The sequence below is a fragment of the Scyliorhinus torazame genome, chromosome 15, assembly GCF_047496885.1.
Source record: "Scyliorhinus torazame isolate Kashiwa2021f chromosome 15, sScyTor2.1, whole genome shotgun sequence".
Lineage (NCBI taxonomy): Eukaryota > Metazoa > Chordata > Chondrichthyes > Carcharhiniformes > Scyliorhinidae > Scyliorhinus > Scyliorhinus torazame.
The window spans coordinates 204,424,519-204,443,757 of NC_092721.1; the positions used below are offsets into that span (position 1 = coordinate 204,424,519).

The 19,239-nt window shown below is 49.8% G+C and overlaps 1 protein-coding gene across 1 annotated transcript in view; it reads left to right on the forward strand.

Moving 5' to 3' along the window:
- clpb (ClpB family mitochondrial disaggregase) overlaps window positions 1-19,239 on the forward strand; it is a 212,413-nt gene that overhangs the window by 179,056 nt on the left and 14,118 nt on the right. Inside the window, 6 exon segments of the mRNA XM_072477474.1 lie at window positions 1,196-1,251; window positions 4,026-4,070; window positions 5,246-5,407; window positions 8,232-8,388; window positions 15,988-16,061; window positions 16,873-16,992. Coding sequence (XP_072333575.1) covers window positions 1,196-1,251; window positions 4,026-4,070; window positions 5,246-5,407; window positions 8,232-8,388; window positions 15,988-16,061; window positions 16,873-16,992 — 614 coding nt within the window.

Consider the following 19,239-nt stretch of genomic DNA (forward strand, 5'->3'; position numbering starts at 1 on the left):
CTCCCTGCTCCTCGAAATAGTCCCATGGGACCCGAGAGGACAGTCTGGGCCACAGTCTCATTGGTAAAGCTGCAGCTCTGAGAGTGCAGCACTCCCGCAGCACTCCCGCAGCACTGCACTGTGAATGTCAGCCTGAGCTTTGTGCTCGGTTTTCTGGAGTGGGGCTTGCACTCGCAACGCACCATCTGACTTCGAGGCGAGTGTGCCACCAACTGCGGTCATGAAAGCTGCTACAGAAACGGCGGTCTTATTTATCCAGAGAAAATTGCAGTTTCAAAAAAAGAAATTCACGTGATGTGGGCGTCGCTGGGCCGGCATTTGTTGCCCGTCCCTAATTGCCCTTGAACTGAGTGTCTTGGCCATTTTCAAAGGGTGTTTAACAGTCAACCTCATTGCTGTGGGTCTGGAGTCACATGTAGGCCAGACCGGGTAAGGGCGGCAGATTTCCTTCCCTGAAGGACATTAGTGAAGCAGATGGGTTTTTACAACTTACTCAGGTTGTTATGGTCACCATTGTTAAACCTAGCTTTAGATTCCAGATTTATTAATTGAATTTGAATTCCACCAGCTGCTGTGGTGGGATTTGAACCCATGTCCCCAGAGCGATAGCCTGGGCCTCGGGATTAATGGTCCACTGGGCCACTGCCTTCCCACAAAATTGACCTGTGCTGATGCATTTTTTGTTTCAGAACGAGGTATAAAAATGGAAATGGGCATTGGTTTAAACTAGTCAAGTTGTACAATCTGTGCCAAGATGACCCTGGTACAAAGAGTGGCCAACACAGAGAATCATTTTGCACAGAAGGAGGCCCTTCGGCCCATTGAGTCTATGCAGGATCTTTGAAAGAGCTATCCAATTATTCCCCCCTCCTGGGTCTTTCAACAGAGCCCTACAAATTTTCCCCTTTTCCAGTGTTTATCTAATTCCCATTGTAAGTTACTCTAGGACCTTCTCCCATCACCCTGTGCAGGCCAGGTCACAGCAACTCACTGTAAGACTATTTTCCTCGTGTCGCCTCGGGTTAGTTCGGCAATGAGTTAAACTTCGAGAAAAGAGTCTGGACATAACTTTGGACAATAATTGAGATTGTGATGTGGGATTATCTAGACAGTTGATTACCTGCCTCACCAGCATCTATTGAGATTTCCCACCCTGTATCCTGGACATTGATTTTGTTTCTCACTTTTGATGTAGGAAAAACCGAGCTGGCCAAACAGGTCGCTAAGTACATGCATAACGACGTCAAGAAGGTATGGGATCTTTCAACTATGTGATGAAAGTAGGAATTTCTTATATATATTGTATCATATAAATCTGCTGCAGTAATATATTTGTTAAGCCTAATTTAGAAGACAGACACTGTGGCCGCAGAAGGTGCAATTAAGATGTCGTAGAAGTGAGATCATTTTTAGTTCATACCATGCTTATGTTTATAAGGAGGGGCATAATGGATTTTTGTTATGATTGCAAGTAGATAATTTGAGAGATTTGGCGGGATTCTCCGTTCCGTCGGAAACGCAACATGCCCGGGTTTCCCAGCGGCATGGGTTGGCCACAATGGGAAAGCCTATTGGCAGGTGGCGGGAGCGGAGAATCCTGCTGCCGGCGAGGGCGCACCACCCAAGAAGGCGCCACGGTAGCACAGTGGTTAGCACTGTTGTTCACAACTCCAGGGTCCCAGCTTTGATTCCCGGCTTGGGTCACTGTCTGTGCGGAGGCTGCACGTTCTCCCCGTGTCTGCGTGGGTTTCCTCCGGGTGCTCTGGTTTCCTCCCACACGTCCCGAAAAACGTGCTGTTCGGTGAATCGGACATTCCGAATTTTCCCTCTGTGTACCCGAACAGGTGCCGGAATGTGGCGACTAGGGGATTTTCACAGTCACTTCATTGCAGCGTTAATGTAACCCTACTTGTGACACTAATAAAGATTATTAAGGTTATTATTTTAAAATGTAGCTGGCGGACTGGAGAATCCCGGCCATTGTGTTTAAACTTTAAAAATTAGGTCATGAGATTTGAGTGGATAAAGGTGATGTGGTAATGGGAAGGACCAGGTCTGTGGCAGTCAGTTTTTAAGTTAGTGTTGCTGGAAGCTGTGAGCTGAACAACAGTTTCTGAAGAGGACTGTCAGGTTAAGCAGTGGTCAGGCACAGACAATAATCTGCAGGCTGTTTCCTGACGGGATCTCTCTCTCCCTCCAAGCAGTCTTTTTAAAGGAATGCTTGATCCAGAGGCTGGCAAGTAATCCTGCGTTTGCTAACTTTATTTAAAAGTGAGTTTTGACCTGTGATGGGTTTTGCTTGATTGGAGATAAAGAAGGTAGCAGTTTGGAGTTGAAGTGTTTCATGTTATTGTTGAGCGTTGTTTAACTGGTAATTGTAAGCAATATTTCTGTGCTGTTAAAGGTAGTTTAATCCTGTGTTGGTAATAAAGTTTCTTTTAATGTGCCAAATCCCTATTTGTGCGTGGAATCATTCCTGGAGTGAAGTTTTAAGAATTAAAAAGAAGTGATTGAGGTTCCTTTCCGGTATCCTAGCAAATTGTGGAGTCTGGTCTGGGATCGTAATAAATAGTTATCTATCTGCAGAAGCCGTTGCCTTTGGTCCCTGCTGCAAACTCTGTTCGCTAGCCACCAACTCCCTCTCTCTCAGTCGCCGCAGTTATGGGCCAGGGTTTAGAGAAGCCCAAAGTGTATCATGGAGTTCACCTGACCCACAACTTTTACTAGATTGTGGTATGGGGAACACACGGCCCACTCAACAGGTGTGGTAGAGCGGAAATGGAAAAGTATTTTTTAAAGCAAAACAATGTTTATTCGATTAACTCAAGTTAACCTTTTTAAAACATACAGTGAACATCTTAGCAACCATTAACTCAAATACAACCCCCAAAGAATACAACACTAAGTAATCCTGAATAACTTCCCAAACAACATCCAGAAGAAGAAACACCTTTAGGTTTACATTCACGACTGAGATCATTTATAATTCTGAATTCCCAAATGATCAAGAGATAGTCTTTTCATGGCAGAGAGATCAACAATACACCTGCTCTGTCTGGCTTCAGCTCCAACACTGAAAACTAAACTAAAACGCACCCTGCAGCAAACAGCCTAAAATGAAAGTAAAAAGCTGACAGATAGCCCAGCTCCACCCACTCTCTGACATCACTGCAGTAGTAAATACCCATTTCTTAAAGGTACTCTCACTACAGATATTTATATACACACCCATTTATAAACACCCATTTCTTAAAGGTACTCTCACATGGCACCGCTTTCTCAGGCTGAGCCACGTTGATTTGTGACTGTCCATGGTCAGGATTCCAGCCTGTGTTCTGAGCTCGTCATTTGGACAGCAGTCACTGGACCTTGTGGTCCCTCAGCCACTGAGAGGAGAGTCGCGCAGTCCAGTGACCATCCTGTCCCCAGCTCCACGAGAACAGTCACCGGGGAAGCTGCAATTCCCTCCACAATCAGACAGTCCATGGCGTTGGTGAAAGGTGCTGGAGAGGGAATGGTTTGGGTCGTACCCCAGCAAGGAGTTGGAACTCGCCCACGAGAGTGGGGAGCACGGTAGCCTTGTGGATAGCACAATTGCTTCACAGCTCCAAGGTCCCAGGTTCGATTCTGGCTTGGGTCACTGTCTGTGCGGAGTCTGCACATCCTCCCCGTGTGTGCGTGGGTTTTCTCCGGGTGCTCCGGTTTCCTCCCACAGTCCAAAGATGTGCGGGTTAGGTGGATTGACCATGATAAATTGCCCTTAGTGTCCAAAATTGCCCTTAGTGTTGGGTGGGGTTACTGGGTTATGGGGATAGGGTGGCGGTGTTGACCTTGGGTAGGGTGCTCTTTCCAAGAGCCGGTGCAGACTCGATGGGCTGAATGGCCTCCTTCTGCACTGTAAATTCTATGATAATCTATGAGAGGATTAGGAGTCGTGTGCGACGGTGGGAAATAAAACCGGAGGGCAGTTTGCGACAGAGCCACCGGAAAGTTTCATTCTGTCTGTTTTTCCTTTCGCAATGTAGAAATTCATCAGGCTCGACATGTCGGAATTCCAGGAAAAACATGAAGTAAGTGAAACGTTTAACTGTGAGATCAGAAGCGTTTGGTCCTTAAGGCAGGCAGCTCCAGTCCAGAACAAAAAGACCGGGAGAGGAAATGTCTAAACTTCAACCAATCTTTTGTTGTCAATGTGTTAAAGATAAAACTCCCACAGCAGGTACTAGGGAAGGCAGATGGAATGTTGGACTTTATTTCAAAGGGAGTGGATTTTATCTAACCCCATGCTGTACCTGTCCTGGGAGTGTTTGATGGGGACAGTGTAGAGGGAGCTTTACTCTGTATCTAACCCCATGTTGTACCTGGCTTGGGAGTGTTTGATGGGGACAGTGTAGAGGGAGCTTTACTCTGGATCTAACCCCGTGCTGTACCTGTCCTGGGAGTGTTTGATGGGGACAGTGTAGAGGAAGCTTTACTCTGTATCTAACCCCGTGCTGTACCTGTCCTGGGAGTGTTTGATGTGGACAGTGTAGAGGGAGCTTTACTCTGTATCTAACCCCATGTTGTACCTGTCCTGGGAGTGTTTGATGGGGACAGTGTAGAGGGAGCTTTACTCTGTATCTAACCCCGTGCTGTCCCTGTCCTGGCAGTGTTTGATGGGGACGGTGTAGAGGGAACTTTACTCTGTATCTAACCCCGTGCTGTACCTGTCCTGGGAGTGTTCGATGGGGACGGTGTAGAGGGAGCTTTACTCTGTATCTAACCCCGTGCTGTACCTGTCCTGGGAGTGTTTGATGGGGACAGTGTAGAGGGAGCTTTACTCGGTATCTAACCCCGTGCTGTACCTGTCCTGGGAGTGTTTGATGGGGGCAGTGTAGAGGGAACTTTACTTGAGGGCGGCACAGTGCTGCCTCACAGAGCCAGTGTCCCAGATTAAATTCCGGCCTTGGGTCACTGTCTGTGTGGAGTTTGTGTGTTCTCCCCGTGTCTGTGTGGGTTTCCTCCCACAAAGATGTCCAAAGATGTGCAGGTTAGGTGTATTGGCCATGATAAATTTCCCCTTGGTGTACCAAGATATGCAGGTTAGGTGAGGTTACGGGGATAGGGCAGGGGAGTGAACCTCGGTGAGGTGTGCTTTTGAAGGGTCGGTGCAGACTCGATTGGTCGAATGGCCCATGTAGGAATTCTATGTTCTATGAACCAAGACTGGAATAAATTTCTCAATAAAAGGATGTGTATTTCAAAGGTTGCAAAGTTTATTGGGTCGCCCCCTGGTTATGTCGGACATGAGGAAGGTGGTCAGCTGACCAAGAAGCTGAAACAGAATCCGAGTGCAGTGGTTTTATTTGACGAAGTGGATAAGGCCCATCCTGATGTCCTGACCGTCATGCTGCAGCTCTTCGACGAGGTGAGTTCCATCCAACCGTGAGGCAAAAGGATGAATTAGATTGTGCAATGTGATGAGGATCAGGTCATCTGTTTGTGCGACGCTGGTTGAGAAACAAGTATTGAACCGAGACACTGGGATAACCTTGTTCTTTGACCTAGTTGCCACTGGCTCAGCCACGTCCGCCTGATAGGGTTGCTGCAGCCTCAGCTTAAAATTTCATCCCAAAGATGGTGGGCGGGATTCTCCGACCCTCCGCGCTGGAATCGCGGCGTGCGCGGGGGCGGAGAATAGCCGTTCACGCCGGAAATCCGGTGCGACGGCACTTCCGAGATTCTCCGCGGACCCGCCAGTCCCGCGCGCGCGGTCGACGCGGCGCCAGTCGGGGGCCACTGAAAAATCGCCCCGTGGCGATTCTCCGCGGTCGACTGGCCAAACTCCCGCTGGCGTGGTTTACATCCTGTACCGCCCGGCGGGAGCTCGGACCTGCGGCCACAGTGGTGGTCCTGGTGGAGGGATTCCCGGGGGGGGGGGGGGGGCAGCTCAGCGGTGGCCAGGACCGCCATCGCGATCTGGGGGGGGACCCACATTACTCTGCGCGGGCCCACTGTGTGGCTCCGCAATGTCGGCGGCGCCCGCGTCAAAGTGGGCCGCCGCGCGCATGGGCGGACCCGCTTGGGGGGGGGGGGGGTAGGCTGAGAGATTGTTCCCGCTGGTCGGGGAGTCTAAAACACGGGGTCACAGTCTCAGGATTCGGGGCCGATCATTTAGGACCGAGATGGGGAGAAATTCCTTTTCTGAAAGGATTGTGAATCTTTGGAATTCTCTACTCCAGAGGCTTGTGTGTGCAAGAAACTTCAGAGAGTCGTGAACACCGCCCAGTCCATCACACGAACCTGCCTCCCATCCATTGACTCCATCTACACCTCCTGCTGCCTGGGGAAAGCGGGCAGCATAATCAAAGACCCCTCCCACCCGGCTTACTCACTCTTCCAACTTCTTCCATCGGGCAGGAGATACAGAAGTCTGAGAACACGCACAAACAGACTCAAAAGCAGCTTCTTCCCCGCTGTTACCAGACTCCTAAATGACCCTCTTATGGACTGACTTCATTAACACTACACCCTGTATGCTTCATCCGATGCCGGTGTTTATGTAGTTACATTGCATATGTTGTGTTGTCCTATTATGTATTTTCTTTTATTCCCTTTTCTTCTAATGTACTTAATGATCTGTTGAGCTGCTCGCAGAAAAATACTTTTCACTGTACCTCGGTACACATGGCAATAAACAAATCCAATCCAATCCAATCCATCGTTCCCTATGCTTGAGGCTGGGGTGGATAAGGATTTTGGTCTTTCAGGGAATCCAGGGATATGTGGAGTGGACGGGAAAGTAGAGGTCAACCATCACCCCGATGGGCCGAATGGTCTACTCCTGCTCCTATTTCTTGTCAATTGTTGGTCTGTGTTGCCGGTATTAGCACAGGTGACCAAAAATCCAACGGTAGGTTTTAAGTAGCACCTTAAAGTGGTAAAGTAAGGTAGATGTGGAGAGGTTTAGGGAGGGAATTCCAGAACTTTGAGCCTTTGCGATTGAAAATACAGCCGCCAGTGGTGAAACAATTAATATTGGTGGTGCTCAAGAGGCCAGGGCTGGAAGAGCTCACAGAGATGGCTGGTGGATGAGGCCATGGAGGGATCTGGAAACAAGGCTGAGAAATTAAAAATCGAGAGTCAATATAGATCAGCGAGCACAGGGCTAATAGGTGAACAGGATTTGTTGTGAGTTCGGATACAGGCAGCAGAGTTTCAGATGAGCTCAACTTCATGGACGGTGAGAGGCCGATAAGGAGAACGTTCAAGGAGTTGGGCCTAGTGGCTGTAAATGCAGATGAAAGGGAGCAGGAGGAGGCTTGTGTGGAGCTTTTGCTGGTATGGACCAATTGTGCGATATGGCCTGTTTGTGTGCTGTCTCCGGGCAGCTCTCCCAGTATCCCGAGCCAACATGATTAGACAGTAACTCTATAATCATGTAACTGCAGGGAGGTGAACTAAGGGGCTGGTTTAGCACAGTGGGCTAAGACAGCTGACTTGTAAAGCAGAACAAGACCAGCAGCGCAGGTTCAATTCCCGTGCCAGCCTCCCCAAACAGGCACCAGAATGTGGCGACTAGGGGCTTTTGACAGTAACTTCATTGAAGCCTACTCGTGACAATAAGCGATTATTATATTATTATTAGATGAAATGAAATGAAAATGAAAATCGCTTATTGTCACAAGTAGGCTTCAAATGAAGTTACTGTCAAAAGCCCCTAGTCGCCACATTCCGGCGCCTGTTTGGGGAGACTGTTACGGGAATCGAACCGTGCTGCTGGTCTGTCTTGGTCTGCTTTCAAAGCCAGCGATTTAGCCCTGTGCTAAACAGCCCCTGATGGGCCCCGGACATCCTTTGTCAAGCAATCTCTTTGTTTTCTATAAAACATTCCAACCTCACAAAATACCGCAGATGCTGCAAATCTGAAATAAAAACAGAAAACGCTGGTAAAACTGGCAGTATCTGCGGAGAGAGAGAGATAATGTCTTGCGTCTGTACGAACCTTCTTCAGAAGCGAAATAGATCACTTGGTCACCTCGTATCTGTCTGTGGGACCTTCAAGGGTGGCTTAGAGGGCCAAAGGGCCTGTTCCTGTGCTGTATAGTTCTTTGTTCTTTGCAAGTTGGTAGTTGCTTGGCCAGTTTCACACGAGTCACCGCTGGTGATATTTCATGCGGGTTTGGAATGTTTATTTGGAGATGCGAAGTTAAGTCTTTCCCCACTCTCACCACCCCCTCCTAATGTTACAGGGAAGACTGACAGACGGCAAAGGAAAGACCATCGAGTGTAAGGATGCCATCTTCATCATGACCTCCAATGTAGCCAGTGAGGAAATAGCCGAGCACGCCTTACAGCTGAGGCTGGAAGCCCAGGAACTGGGGAAGAAACGGCTCGCCCACAATCTAGGTAAGATGGAGGATGGTGTTGAAGTGTGGCAAACCCCTATCTTACTCTGTTGCTTAATACTCTGAGCCCCCCACTCATCTCGGGGATTCCCCGGGCAGGTTCTCTATCACATCAGAGCGCCTCATGTCCTGATGATCTCCGAGCTCAATCACTGTGCTAGTTCCAGTAATGTTCACTGGATATTGGCTGATTTCTTTCACCAATCACCAGGCCAGAGCTTCCGCATTTAACTGTATTGTACTAAATATCGGTGCTGCCTCCCAAAATCAATCAGCTAACTCATCGTGAGCACCGGGCATCGATTTTCAGAAATTCCTGAGGTGTACAGCTCATTCTGAAACACAGCAGTGCTTTCAATAGGGTCAGTGCCCGGCTGGACAATGCCATCAGTCACTGAGACATGGTCAGTGCCCGGCTGGACAATGCCATCAGTCACTGAGACATGGTCAGGGCACGGCTGGACAATGCCATCAGTCACTGAGACATGGTCAGGGCCCGGCTGGACAATGCCATCAGTCACTGAGACATGGTCAGTGCCACACTGGACAATGCCATCAGTCACTGAGACCTGGTCAGGGCCCGGCTGGACAATGCCATCAGTCACTGAGACGTGGTCAGTGCCCGGCTGGACAATGCCATCAGTCACTGAGACATGGTCAGTGCCACACTGGACAATGCCATCAGTCACTGAGACCTGGTCAGTGCCCGGCTGGACAATGCCATCAGTCACTGAGACATGGTCAGTGCCCGGCTGGACAATGCCATCAGTCACTGAGACCTGGTCAGTGCCCGGCTGGACAATGCCATCAGTCATTGAGACATGGTCAGTGCCCGGCTGGGCAATGCCATCAGTCACTGAGACATGGTCAGGGCCCGGCTGGACAATGCCATCAGTCACTGAGACATGGTCAGTGCCCGGCTGGACAATGCCATCAAAGACTGAGACATGGTCAGTGCCACACTGGACAATGCCATCAGTCACTGAGACATGGTCAGTGCCACACTGGACAATGCCATCAGTCACTGAGACATGGTCAGTGCCCGGCTGGACAATGCCATCAGTCACTGAGACATGGTCAGTGCCCGGCTGGACAATGCCGTCAGAGACTGAGACATGGTCAGTGCCCGGCTGGACAATGCCATCAAAGACTGAGACATGGTCAGTGCCACTCTGGACAATGCCATCAGAGATTGAGACGTGGTCAGTGCCACACTGAACAATGCCATCAGTCACTGAGACATGATCAGTGCCCGGCTGGACAATGCCATCAGTCACTGAGACATGGTCAGTGCCCGGCTGGACAATGCCATCGTTCACTGTTACATGGGGCGAAATTTTCCGGTATCGGCGCGATGTCCGCCGACTGGCGCCCAAAATGGCGCAAATCAGTCGGGCATCGCACCACCACAAAGGTGCGGAATGCTCTGCATCTTTGGGGGCCGAGCCCCAACCTTAAGGGGCTAGGCCCGCGCCGGACGAATTTCCGCCCCGCCAGCTGGCGGAAAAGGCCTTTGGTGCCCCGCCAGCTGGCGCGGAAATTACATCTCCGGGCGGCGCATGCGCGGGAGCGTTAGCGGCCGCTGACGGCATTCCCGCGCATGCGCAGTGGAGGGAGTCTCTTCTGCCTCCGCCATGGTGGAGACCGTAGCGAAGGCGGAAGGGAAAGAGTGCCCCCACGGCACAGGCCTGCCCGCGGATCGGTGGGCCCCGGTCGCGGGCCAGGCCACCGTGGGGGCACCCCCCGGGGCCAGATCGCCCCGTGTCCCCCCCCAGGACCCCGGAGCCCGCCCGCGCTGCCTTGTCCCGCCAGTAAGGTAGGTGGTTTAATCTACGCCGGCGGGACTGGTATTTTAGCGGCGGGACTTCGGCCCATCTGGGCCGGAGAATCGCAGGGGTGTGCCCGCCAACCGGCACGGCGCGATTCCCGCCCCCGCCGAATATCCGGTGCCGGAGAATTCGGCAACCGGCGGGGGCGGGATTCACGCCAGCCCCCGGCGATTCTCCGACCCGGAGGGGGGTCGGAGAATCTCGCCCATGGTCAGTGACCGGCTGGACAATGCCATCAGTCACTGAGACATGGTCAGTGCCCGGCTGGACGATGCCATCAGTGACTGAGACATGGTCAGTGCCCGGCTGGACAATGCCATCAGTGACTGAGACATGGTCAGTGCCACTCTGGACAATGCTATCAGTCACTGAGACATGGTCAGTGCCACTCTGGACAATGCCATCAGTCACTGATACATGGTCAGTGCCCGGCTGGACCATGCCATCAGTCACTGAGACATGGTCAGTGCCCGGCTGGACAATGCCATCAGTAACTGAGACATGGTCAGTGCCACACTGGACAATGCCATCAGTCACTGAGACATGGTCAGTGCCCGGCTGGACAATGCCATCAGTCACTGAGACATGGTCAGTGCCCGGCTGGACAATGCCATCAGAGACTGAGACATGGTCAGTGCCCGGCTGGACAATGCCATCAAAGACTGAGACATGGTCAGTGCCACTCTGGACAATGCCATCCGAGATTGAGACGTGGTCAGTGCCACACTGAACAATGCCATCAGTCACTGAGACATGGTCAGTGCCCGGCTGGACAATGCCATCAGTCACTGAGACATGGTCAGTGCCCGGCTGGACAATGCCATCAGTCACTGAGACATGGTCAGTGCCCGGCTGGACAATGCCATCGTTCTCTGTTACATGGGGCGAATTTCTCCGGTATCGGCGCGACGTCCGCCGACTGGCGCCCAAAATGGCGCAAATCAGTCGGGCATCGCACCACCACAAAGGTGCGGAATGCTCCGCATCTTTGGGGGCCGAGCCCCAACCTTAAGGGGCTAGGCCCACGCCGGACGAATTTCCGCCCCGCCAGCTGGCGGAAAAGGCCTTTGGTGCCCCGCCTGCTGGCGCGGAAATGACATCTCCAGGCGGCGCATGCGCGGGAGCGTTAGCGGCCGCTGACGGCAGTCCCGCGCATGCGCAGTGGAGGGAGTCTCTTCTGCCTCCGCCATGGTGGAGACCGTGGCGAAGGCGGAAGGGAAAGAGTGCCCCCACGGCACAGGCCGCGGGGGCCACTGAGACATGGTCAGTGCCACACTGGACAATGCCATCAGTTACTGAGACATGGTCAGTGCCCGGCTGGACATTGTCTTTAGTAACTGAGACACTGGGAAAGAGTACTAATGGCAGTCGCCAGAGAGAACAAAAGATGTGAAAGGTCAAACAGCAGAGAAACTAACACCAGAGGGTGAACTGTAGATGTGGGGGGAGGGGAAGGGGGAAGCAAAGAGGAGAAAGGTGAAGGAAAGGTGGATAATACTGGGGGGAGGGGAATTAAATATATATTAAGAAAGAAAGAAATAGTAAAAGACAGTTAAAATGAAATAGGATGAAAACAAATGGGTCTAGGTGGGGTAGAGCTAATCATCTGAAGTTGTTGAATTCGATGTTGAGACCGTGCCTAACCAGAAGATGAGATAGAACATAGAACGATACAGCGCAGTACAGGCCCTTTGGCCCACGATGTTGCACCGAAACAAAAGCCATCTAACCTACACTATGCCATTATCATCCATATGTTTATCCAATAAACTTTTAAATGCCCTCAATGTTGGCGAGTTCACTACTGTAGCAGGTAGGGCATTCCACGGCCTCACTACTCTTTGCGTAAAGAACATACCTCTGACCTCTGTCCTATATCTATTACCCCTCAGTTTAAAGTTATGTCCCCTCGTGCCAGCCATATCCATCCGTGGGAGAAGGCTCTCACTGTCCACCCTATCCAACCCCCTGATCATTTTGTATGCCTCTATTAAGTCTCCTCTTAACCTTCTTCTCTCCAACGAAAACAACCTCAAGTCCATCAGCCTTTCCTCATAAGATTTTCCCTCCATACCAGGCAACATCCTGGTAAATCTCCTCTGCACCCGCTCCAAAGCCTCCACGTCCTTCCTATAATGCGGTGACCAGAACTGTACGCAATACTCCAAATGCGGCCGTACCAGAGTTCTGTACAGCTGCAACATGACCTCCTGACTCCGGAACTCAATCCCTCTACCAATAAAGGCCAACACTCCATAGGCCTTCTTCACAACCCTATCAACCTGGGTGGCAACTTTCAGGGATCTATGTACATGGACACCTAGATCCCTCTGCTCATCCACACTTCCAAGAACTTTACCATTAGCCAAATATTCCGCATTCCTGTTATTCCTTCCAAAAGTGAATCACCTCACACTTCTCTACATTAAACTCCATTTGCCACCTCTCAGCCCAGCTCTGCAGCTTATCTATATCCCTCTGTAACCTGCTACATCCTTCCACACTGTCGACAACACCACCGACTTTAGTATCGTCTGCAAATTTACTCACCCACCCTTCTGCGCCTCCCTCTAGGTCATTGATAAAAATGACAAACAGCAACAGCCCCAGAACAGATCCTTGTGGTACTCCACTTGTAACTGAACTCCATTCTGAACATTCTGAACAGGAACTGGATGTTCCTCCAGTTTGCGTTGAGCTTCACGGGAACATTGCAGCAGGCCAAGGACAGACATGTGGGCGTGGGAGCAGGGTCTTGTGTTAAAATGGCAAGCAACGGGAAGGCCAGGGTCCTTATTGCGCACACACCGAATAGGCACTGGTCAGTATCACACTGGACATTGTCTTTAGTAACTGAGACAATGGTCAGTACCACACTGGACACTGTCATTGGTAACAGACACTGGTCAGTACCACACTGGGCACTGTCATTAGTAACAGACACTGGTCAGTACCACACTGGGCACTGTCATTAGTAACAGACACTGGTCAGTACCACACTGGGCACTGTCATTAGTAACAGACACTGGTCAGTACCACACTGGGCACTGTCATTAGTAATAGACACTGGTCAGTACCACACTGGACACTGTCATTAGTAACAGACACTGGTCAGTACCACACTGGACACTGTCATTAGTAACAGACACTGGTCAGTACCACACTGGGCACTGTCATTAGTAACAGACACTGGTCAACATAGAACATAGAAAATACAGCACAGAACAGGCCCTTCGGCCCACGATGTTGTGCCGAAATTTTGTCCTAGATTAATCATAGATTATCATTGAATTCACAGTGCAGAAGGAGGCCACCCGGCCCCCCGAGCCTGCACCGGCCCTTGGAAAGAGCACCCTACCCAAACTCAACACCTTCACCCAACACCAAGGGCAATTTGGACATTAAGGGCAATTTATCATTGGCCAATTCACCTAACCTGCACATCTTTGGATTGTGGGAGGAAACCGGAGCACCCGGAGGAAACCCACGCAGACACGGGGAGGACGTGCAGACTCCGCACAGTCAGTGACCCAAGCCGGAATCGAACCTGGGACCCTGGAGCTGTGAAGCAATTGTGCTATCCACAATGCTACCGTGCTGCCCTTGAGAACAAATAAATCTACACTATATCATTTAACCGTAATCCATGTACCTATCCAATAGCTGCTTGAAGGTCCCTAATGTTTCCGACTCAACTACTTCCACAGGCAGTGCATTCCATGCCCCCACTACTCTCTGGGTAAAGAACCTACCTCTGATATCCCTCCTATATCTTCCACCTTTCACCTTAAATTTATGTCCCCTTGTAATGGTTTGTTCCACCCGGGGAAAAAGTCTCTGACTGTCTACTCTATCTATTCCCCTGATCATCTTATAAACCTCTATCAAGTCGCCCCTCATCCTTCTCCGTTCTAATGAGAAAAGGCCTAGCACCCTCAACCTTTCCTCGTAAGACCTACTCTCCATTCCAGGCAACATCCTGGTAAATCTTCTTTGCACCTTTTCCAAAGCTTCCACATCCTTCCTAAAATGAGGCGACCAGAACTGTACACAGTACTCCAAATGTGGCCTTACCAAAGTTTTGTACAGCTGCATCATCACCTCACGGCTCTTAAATTCAATCCCTCTGTTAATGAACGCGAGCACACCATAGGCCTTCTTCACAGCTCTATCCACTTGAGTGGCAACTTTCAAAGATGTATGAACATAGACCCCAAGATCTCTCTGCTCCTCCACATTGCCAAGAACTCTACCGTTAACCCTGTATTCCGCATTCATATTTGTCCTTCCAAAATGGACAACCTCACACTTTTCAGGGTTAAACTCCATCTGCCACTTCTCAGCCCAGCTCTGCATCCTATCAATACCAGTGTGGTCAGTACCACACTGGACACTGTCATTAGTAATAGACACTGGTCAGTACCACACTGGACACTGTCATTAGTAACAGACACTGGTCAGTACCACACTGGACACTGTCATTAGTAACAGACTCTGGTCAGTACCACACTGGACACTGTCATTGGTAACAGACACTGGTCAGTACCACACTGGACACTGTCATTAGTAATGGACACTGGTCAGTACCACACTGGACACTGTCATTAGTAATGGACTCTGGTCAGTACCACACTGGACACTGTCATTAGTAACAGACACTGGTCAGTACCACACTGGACACTGTCATTAGTAACAGACACTGGTCAGTACCACACTGGACACTGTCATTAGTAACAGACACTGGTCAGTACCACACTGGACACTGTCATTAGTAATGGACACTGGTCAGTACCACACTGGACACTGTCATTAGTAATGGACACTGGTCAGTACCACACTGGGCACTGTCATTAGTAACAGACACTGGTCAGTACCACACTGGACACTGTCATTAGTAATGGACACTGGTCAGTACCACACTGGGCACTGTCATTAGTAACAGACACTGGTCAGTACCACACTGGGCACTGTCATTAGTAACAGACACTGGTCAGTACCACACTGGGCACTGTCATTAGTAACAGACACTGGTCAGTACCACACTGGGCACTGTCATTAGTAATGGACACTGGTAAGTACCACACTGGGCACTGTCATTAGTAACAGACACTGGTCAGTACCACACTGGGCACTGTCATTAGTAACAGACACTGGTCAGTACCACACTGGGCACTGTCATTAGTAACAGACACTGGTCAGTACCACACTGGGCACTGTCATTGTAACAGACACTGGTCAGTACCACACTGGGCACTGTCATTAGTAATGGACACTGGTAAGTACCACACTGGACACTGTCATTAGTAACAGACACTGGTCAGTACCACACTGGGCACTGTCATTAGTAACAGACACTGGTCAGTACCACACTGGGCACTGTCATTAGTAACAGACACTGGTCAGTACCACACTGGACACTGTCATTAGTAATGGACACTGGTCAGTACCACACTGGACACTGTCATTAGTAACAGACACTGGTCAGTACCACACTGGGCACTGTCATTAGTAACAGACACTGGTCAGTACCACACTGGACACTGTCATTAGTAACAGACACAAGTCAGTACCACACTGGACACTGTCATTAGTAATGGACACTGGAGTTGTTGAAGGCAGGAATGAGATTGAATGCATTTGAAAGGCAAGGAATAATTGTTTTAGTCCTTTGCAGTGCAGTAAATATGTGGAGCATTCACAGTCCCAGCTGAAAAGGTTGGTTGAAATTGCGGGATCCTGTTTTGATTCGAGATTCTCTCTGGTTGCTGCAGACGATGTGCTTCTGAGTGAGAAAGTGACCATCTCCAAGCATTTCAAGGAACACGTCATCAGACCCATTCTGAAGGTAATGCAACCGCTCCGGTTTATCAGCATCCGCAGCTACTGAAGGGACGGACAAGACATTGCCAGTGGCACATCAGTGATCATCCCCCTATTTGTAGCCCACCCCTCTCTGCTCCCCAATCAGAGCCTATTCCTCTCCCGGTCCAACAGCACTGTAAGTCTCAGTAATGGTGACCGTAATTGATTGTTGTAAAAAAAAAAACAACCTGCTTCGGAAATCTGCCGTCCTTACCCGGTCTGGCCTACATGTGAGTCCCGACCCACAGCAGTGTGGTTCTCTCTTACCTGCCTTCCCTCAAATAGCTGAGTAGATGCTTATTTGAAGAGTCACCAGGGAAGGGCAACAAATGCTTGGCCTTGCCAACAACGGCCACTTCCCGTGAATGAAGAAACAAAGAATAATGCACCCACTGTTTGGACACCCCTAAAGCTTTTTTCTCTTGGGTTCTTCCTATCTGATTATTCAGAAAATGTATCATTCTGAGCAGAGTGTGTCTTCCAAATGTTTAGAATCTTCACGTCACCTTGGCATCATTCTCAGTTTGTTCTCCTCCAGCCAAACAACTGGCCGCATACTGGGCGCATGAGCCTGCCAAAGCTGCCAGTGACCTCCTGTGTGACTGACGGCTGGACACTGCCCTCAGTTGCTCCTCAATCCCTGCCACCTATACTGTGAGTTACTCTACCCCCTGCCCATCCTCCGATTGCCTGTTGGTCCTGCCGCCACGGTTACATTATCGTTTTGATGTCATTGAAACATAAGACTTGATGGTATTAACCCGCTGGCGTGTGGTGAATGTGCTTCCATCCAGGCCCATTTCCGACGGGACGAGTTTCTGGGCAGAATCAACGAGATTGTGTACTTCCTGCCTTTCTGTCACTCTGAACTGATTCAGCTGGTCAACAAGGAGTTAATCTTTTGGGCCAAGAAGGTAAGGAAGGGTTCCTATACTGAATCGCGTCTCTGTTATTTTAAATCATACCACACCCTCAAAGAACAAAGAAATGTACAGCACAGGAACAGGCCCTTCGGCCCTCCAAGCCCGTGCCGACCATGCTGCCCGACTAAACTACAATCTTCTACACTTCCTGTGTCCGTATCCCTGGGCCCTCGAATCACAGAGCCAACCAGCAAGCACAGGAGGAGGCCATTCAGCCCATCAAGCCTGTTCCAGCTCTTTTGAAAAGCAATCCAATTAGTCCTTCTCCCTGTCACTTTCCCCATTTCCCTACTTCTTCTTCAGCTACTTATCCGATTCTCTGTTGGAGGCTGCTGACCAATTTGATGCATCACCCAATTTGACGCATCACCCTATCTGCCAGCGGCTACCAGATCCTCACCGCTCGTGCACAAACATTCTTCCTCATTCCCTCTCCCCCACCCCACCCCTCACCTTAAATCTGAATCTTCAGGTTTTCGAGCCTTCAACCACCAGAAATGGTTTCTCTGTTTACTCTAACTCGACTCTTCATAGCCTTAAAGCATCTCTTTCAAATGTCCTCTGCGCCTTCTCAGCTCTGAAAAGAACATCTTCTCCAGCCCCCCCAGCTAACTGCAAACATTCAGCCCGGAACCATCCTGGTTGCAACAAAGAAAAGTACAGCACAGGAACAGGCCCTGTGCCAACCATGCTGTCCGTCTAAACTAAAATCTTCTACACTTCCATGGCCCATATCTCTCTATTCCCATCCCATTCATGTATTTGTCAAGACCACTGGCAACGGGTTCCAGGCACCTATTACCCTCTGTATAAAAACATTTCCCTCGTACATCTCCTCTAAACTTTGCTCCTCGCATCTTAATCCTATGTCCCCCAGAAATTGACACTTCCACCCTGGGGAAAAGCCTCTGACTATCCACTCTGCCTCTGCCCCTCATAATTTTGTAGACCTCTATCAGGTCGCCCCTCAACCTCCTTCGTTCCAGTGAGAACAAACCAAATTTCTTCATCCTGTCCTCATAGCTAATGCCCTCCATACCAGACAATGTCCTGGTAAACCTCTTCTGTACCCTATCCAAAGCCTCCACATCCTTCTGGTAGTGCGCCGACCAGAATTGAACACTGTACTCCAAGTGTGGCCTAACTAAGGATCTACACAGCTGCAACATGACTTACCAATTCTTATACTCAATGCCCCGGCCAATGAAGGCAAGCATGCCGTATGCCTTATTGACTACCTTCTCCACCTGTGTTGCCTTTCAGTGACCTGTGGACCTATATACCCAGATTCCTCTGCCTGTCAATACTCTTAAGAGTTCTGCCATTTATTGTATATTTCCCACCTGTATTAGACCTTCCAAAATGCATTACCTGTCCGGATTAAACTACATCTGCCATCTCTCCGCCCAAGTCTCCAGACAATCTAAATCCTGTGTATCGTCTAACAGTCCTCATTGCTATCCGCAATTCCATCAACCTTTGTGTCGTCCGCAAACTTACTAATCAGACCAGTTACATTTTCCTCCAAATCATTTATATATACTACGAACAGCAACGGTCCCAGCACTGATCCCTGCGGAACACCACTAGTCACAGCCCTCCAATTAGAAAAACACCCTTCCACTGCTACTCTCTGCCTTCTATGACCTAGCCAGTTCAGTATCCATCTTGCCAGCCTACCTCTGATCCTGTGTGACTTCACCTTCTGTACCTGTCTGCCATGAGGGACCTTGTCAAAGGCCTTACTGAAGTCCATATAGACAACATTCGCTGCCCAACCCTCATCTATCATCTTCATCACTTCTTCAAAAAACGTGGAGCTGAAAGTAGATTTCAGAGAGCGAAGAAGGAGATTGAAAAGCTGGACCTCCAAAGCAGTAATCTCAGGATTACTCCCAGTCTCACGTGCAAATGAGCATGGAAAGAGAAGAATTGAGCGATTTAAACACATGGCTGGAGAACTGGTACAGGAGGGAAAGCCTCAGATTCCTGAGCTCTGGGGCACCAGTTTTGGGGCAAGTGGGACATACTATACAAGACTTGCATCTTAGCAGGACCAGGACTAACATCCTCACAGGGAGATTCACTGGTGCTGTTGGAAAGCATTTAAACTAGATTGGCAGCAGGTTGGAACCGGGGGGAGCTCACATTCGGCAGAAGCAAAACTGAGAAAAGATTTTGATTTGATTTGATTTATTGTCACATGTACCGAAGTACAGTGAAAAGTATTTTTCAGCG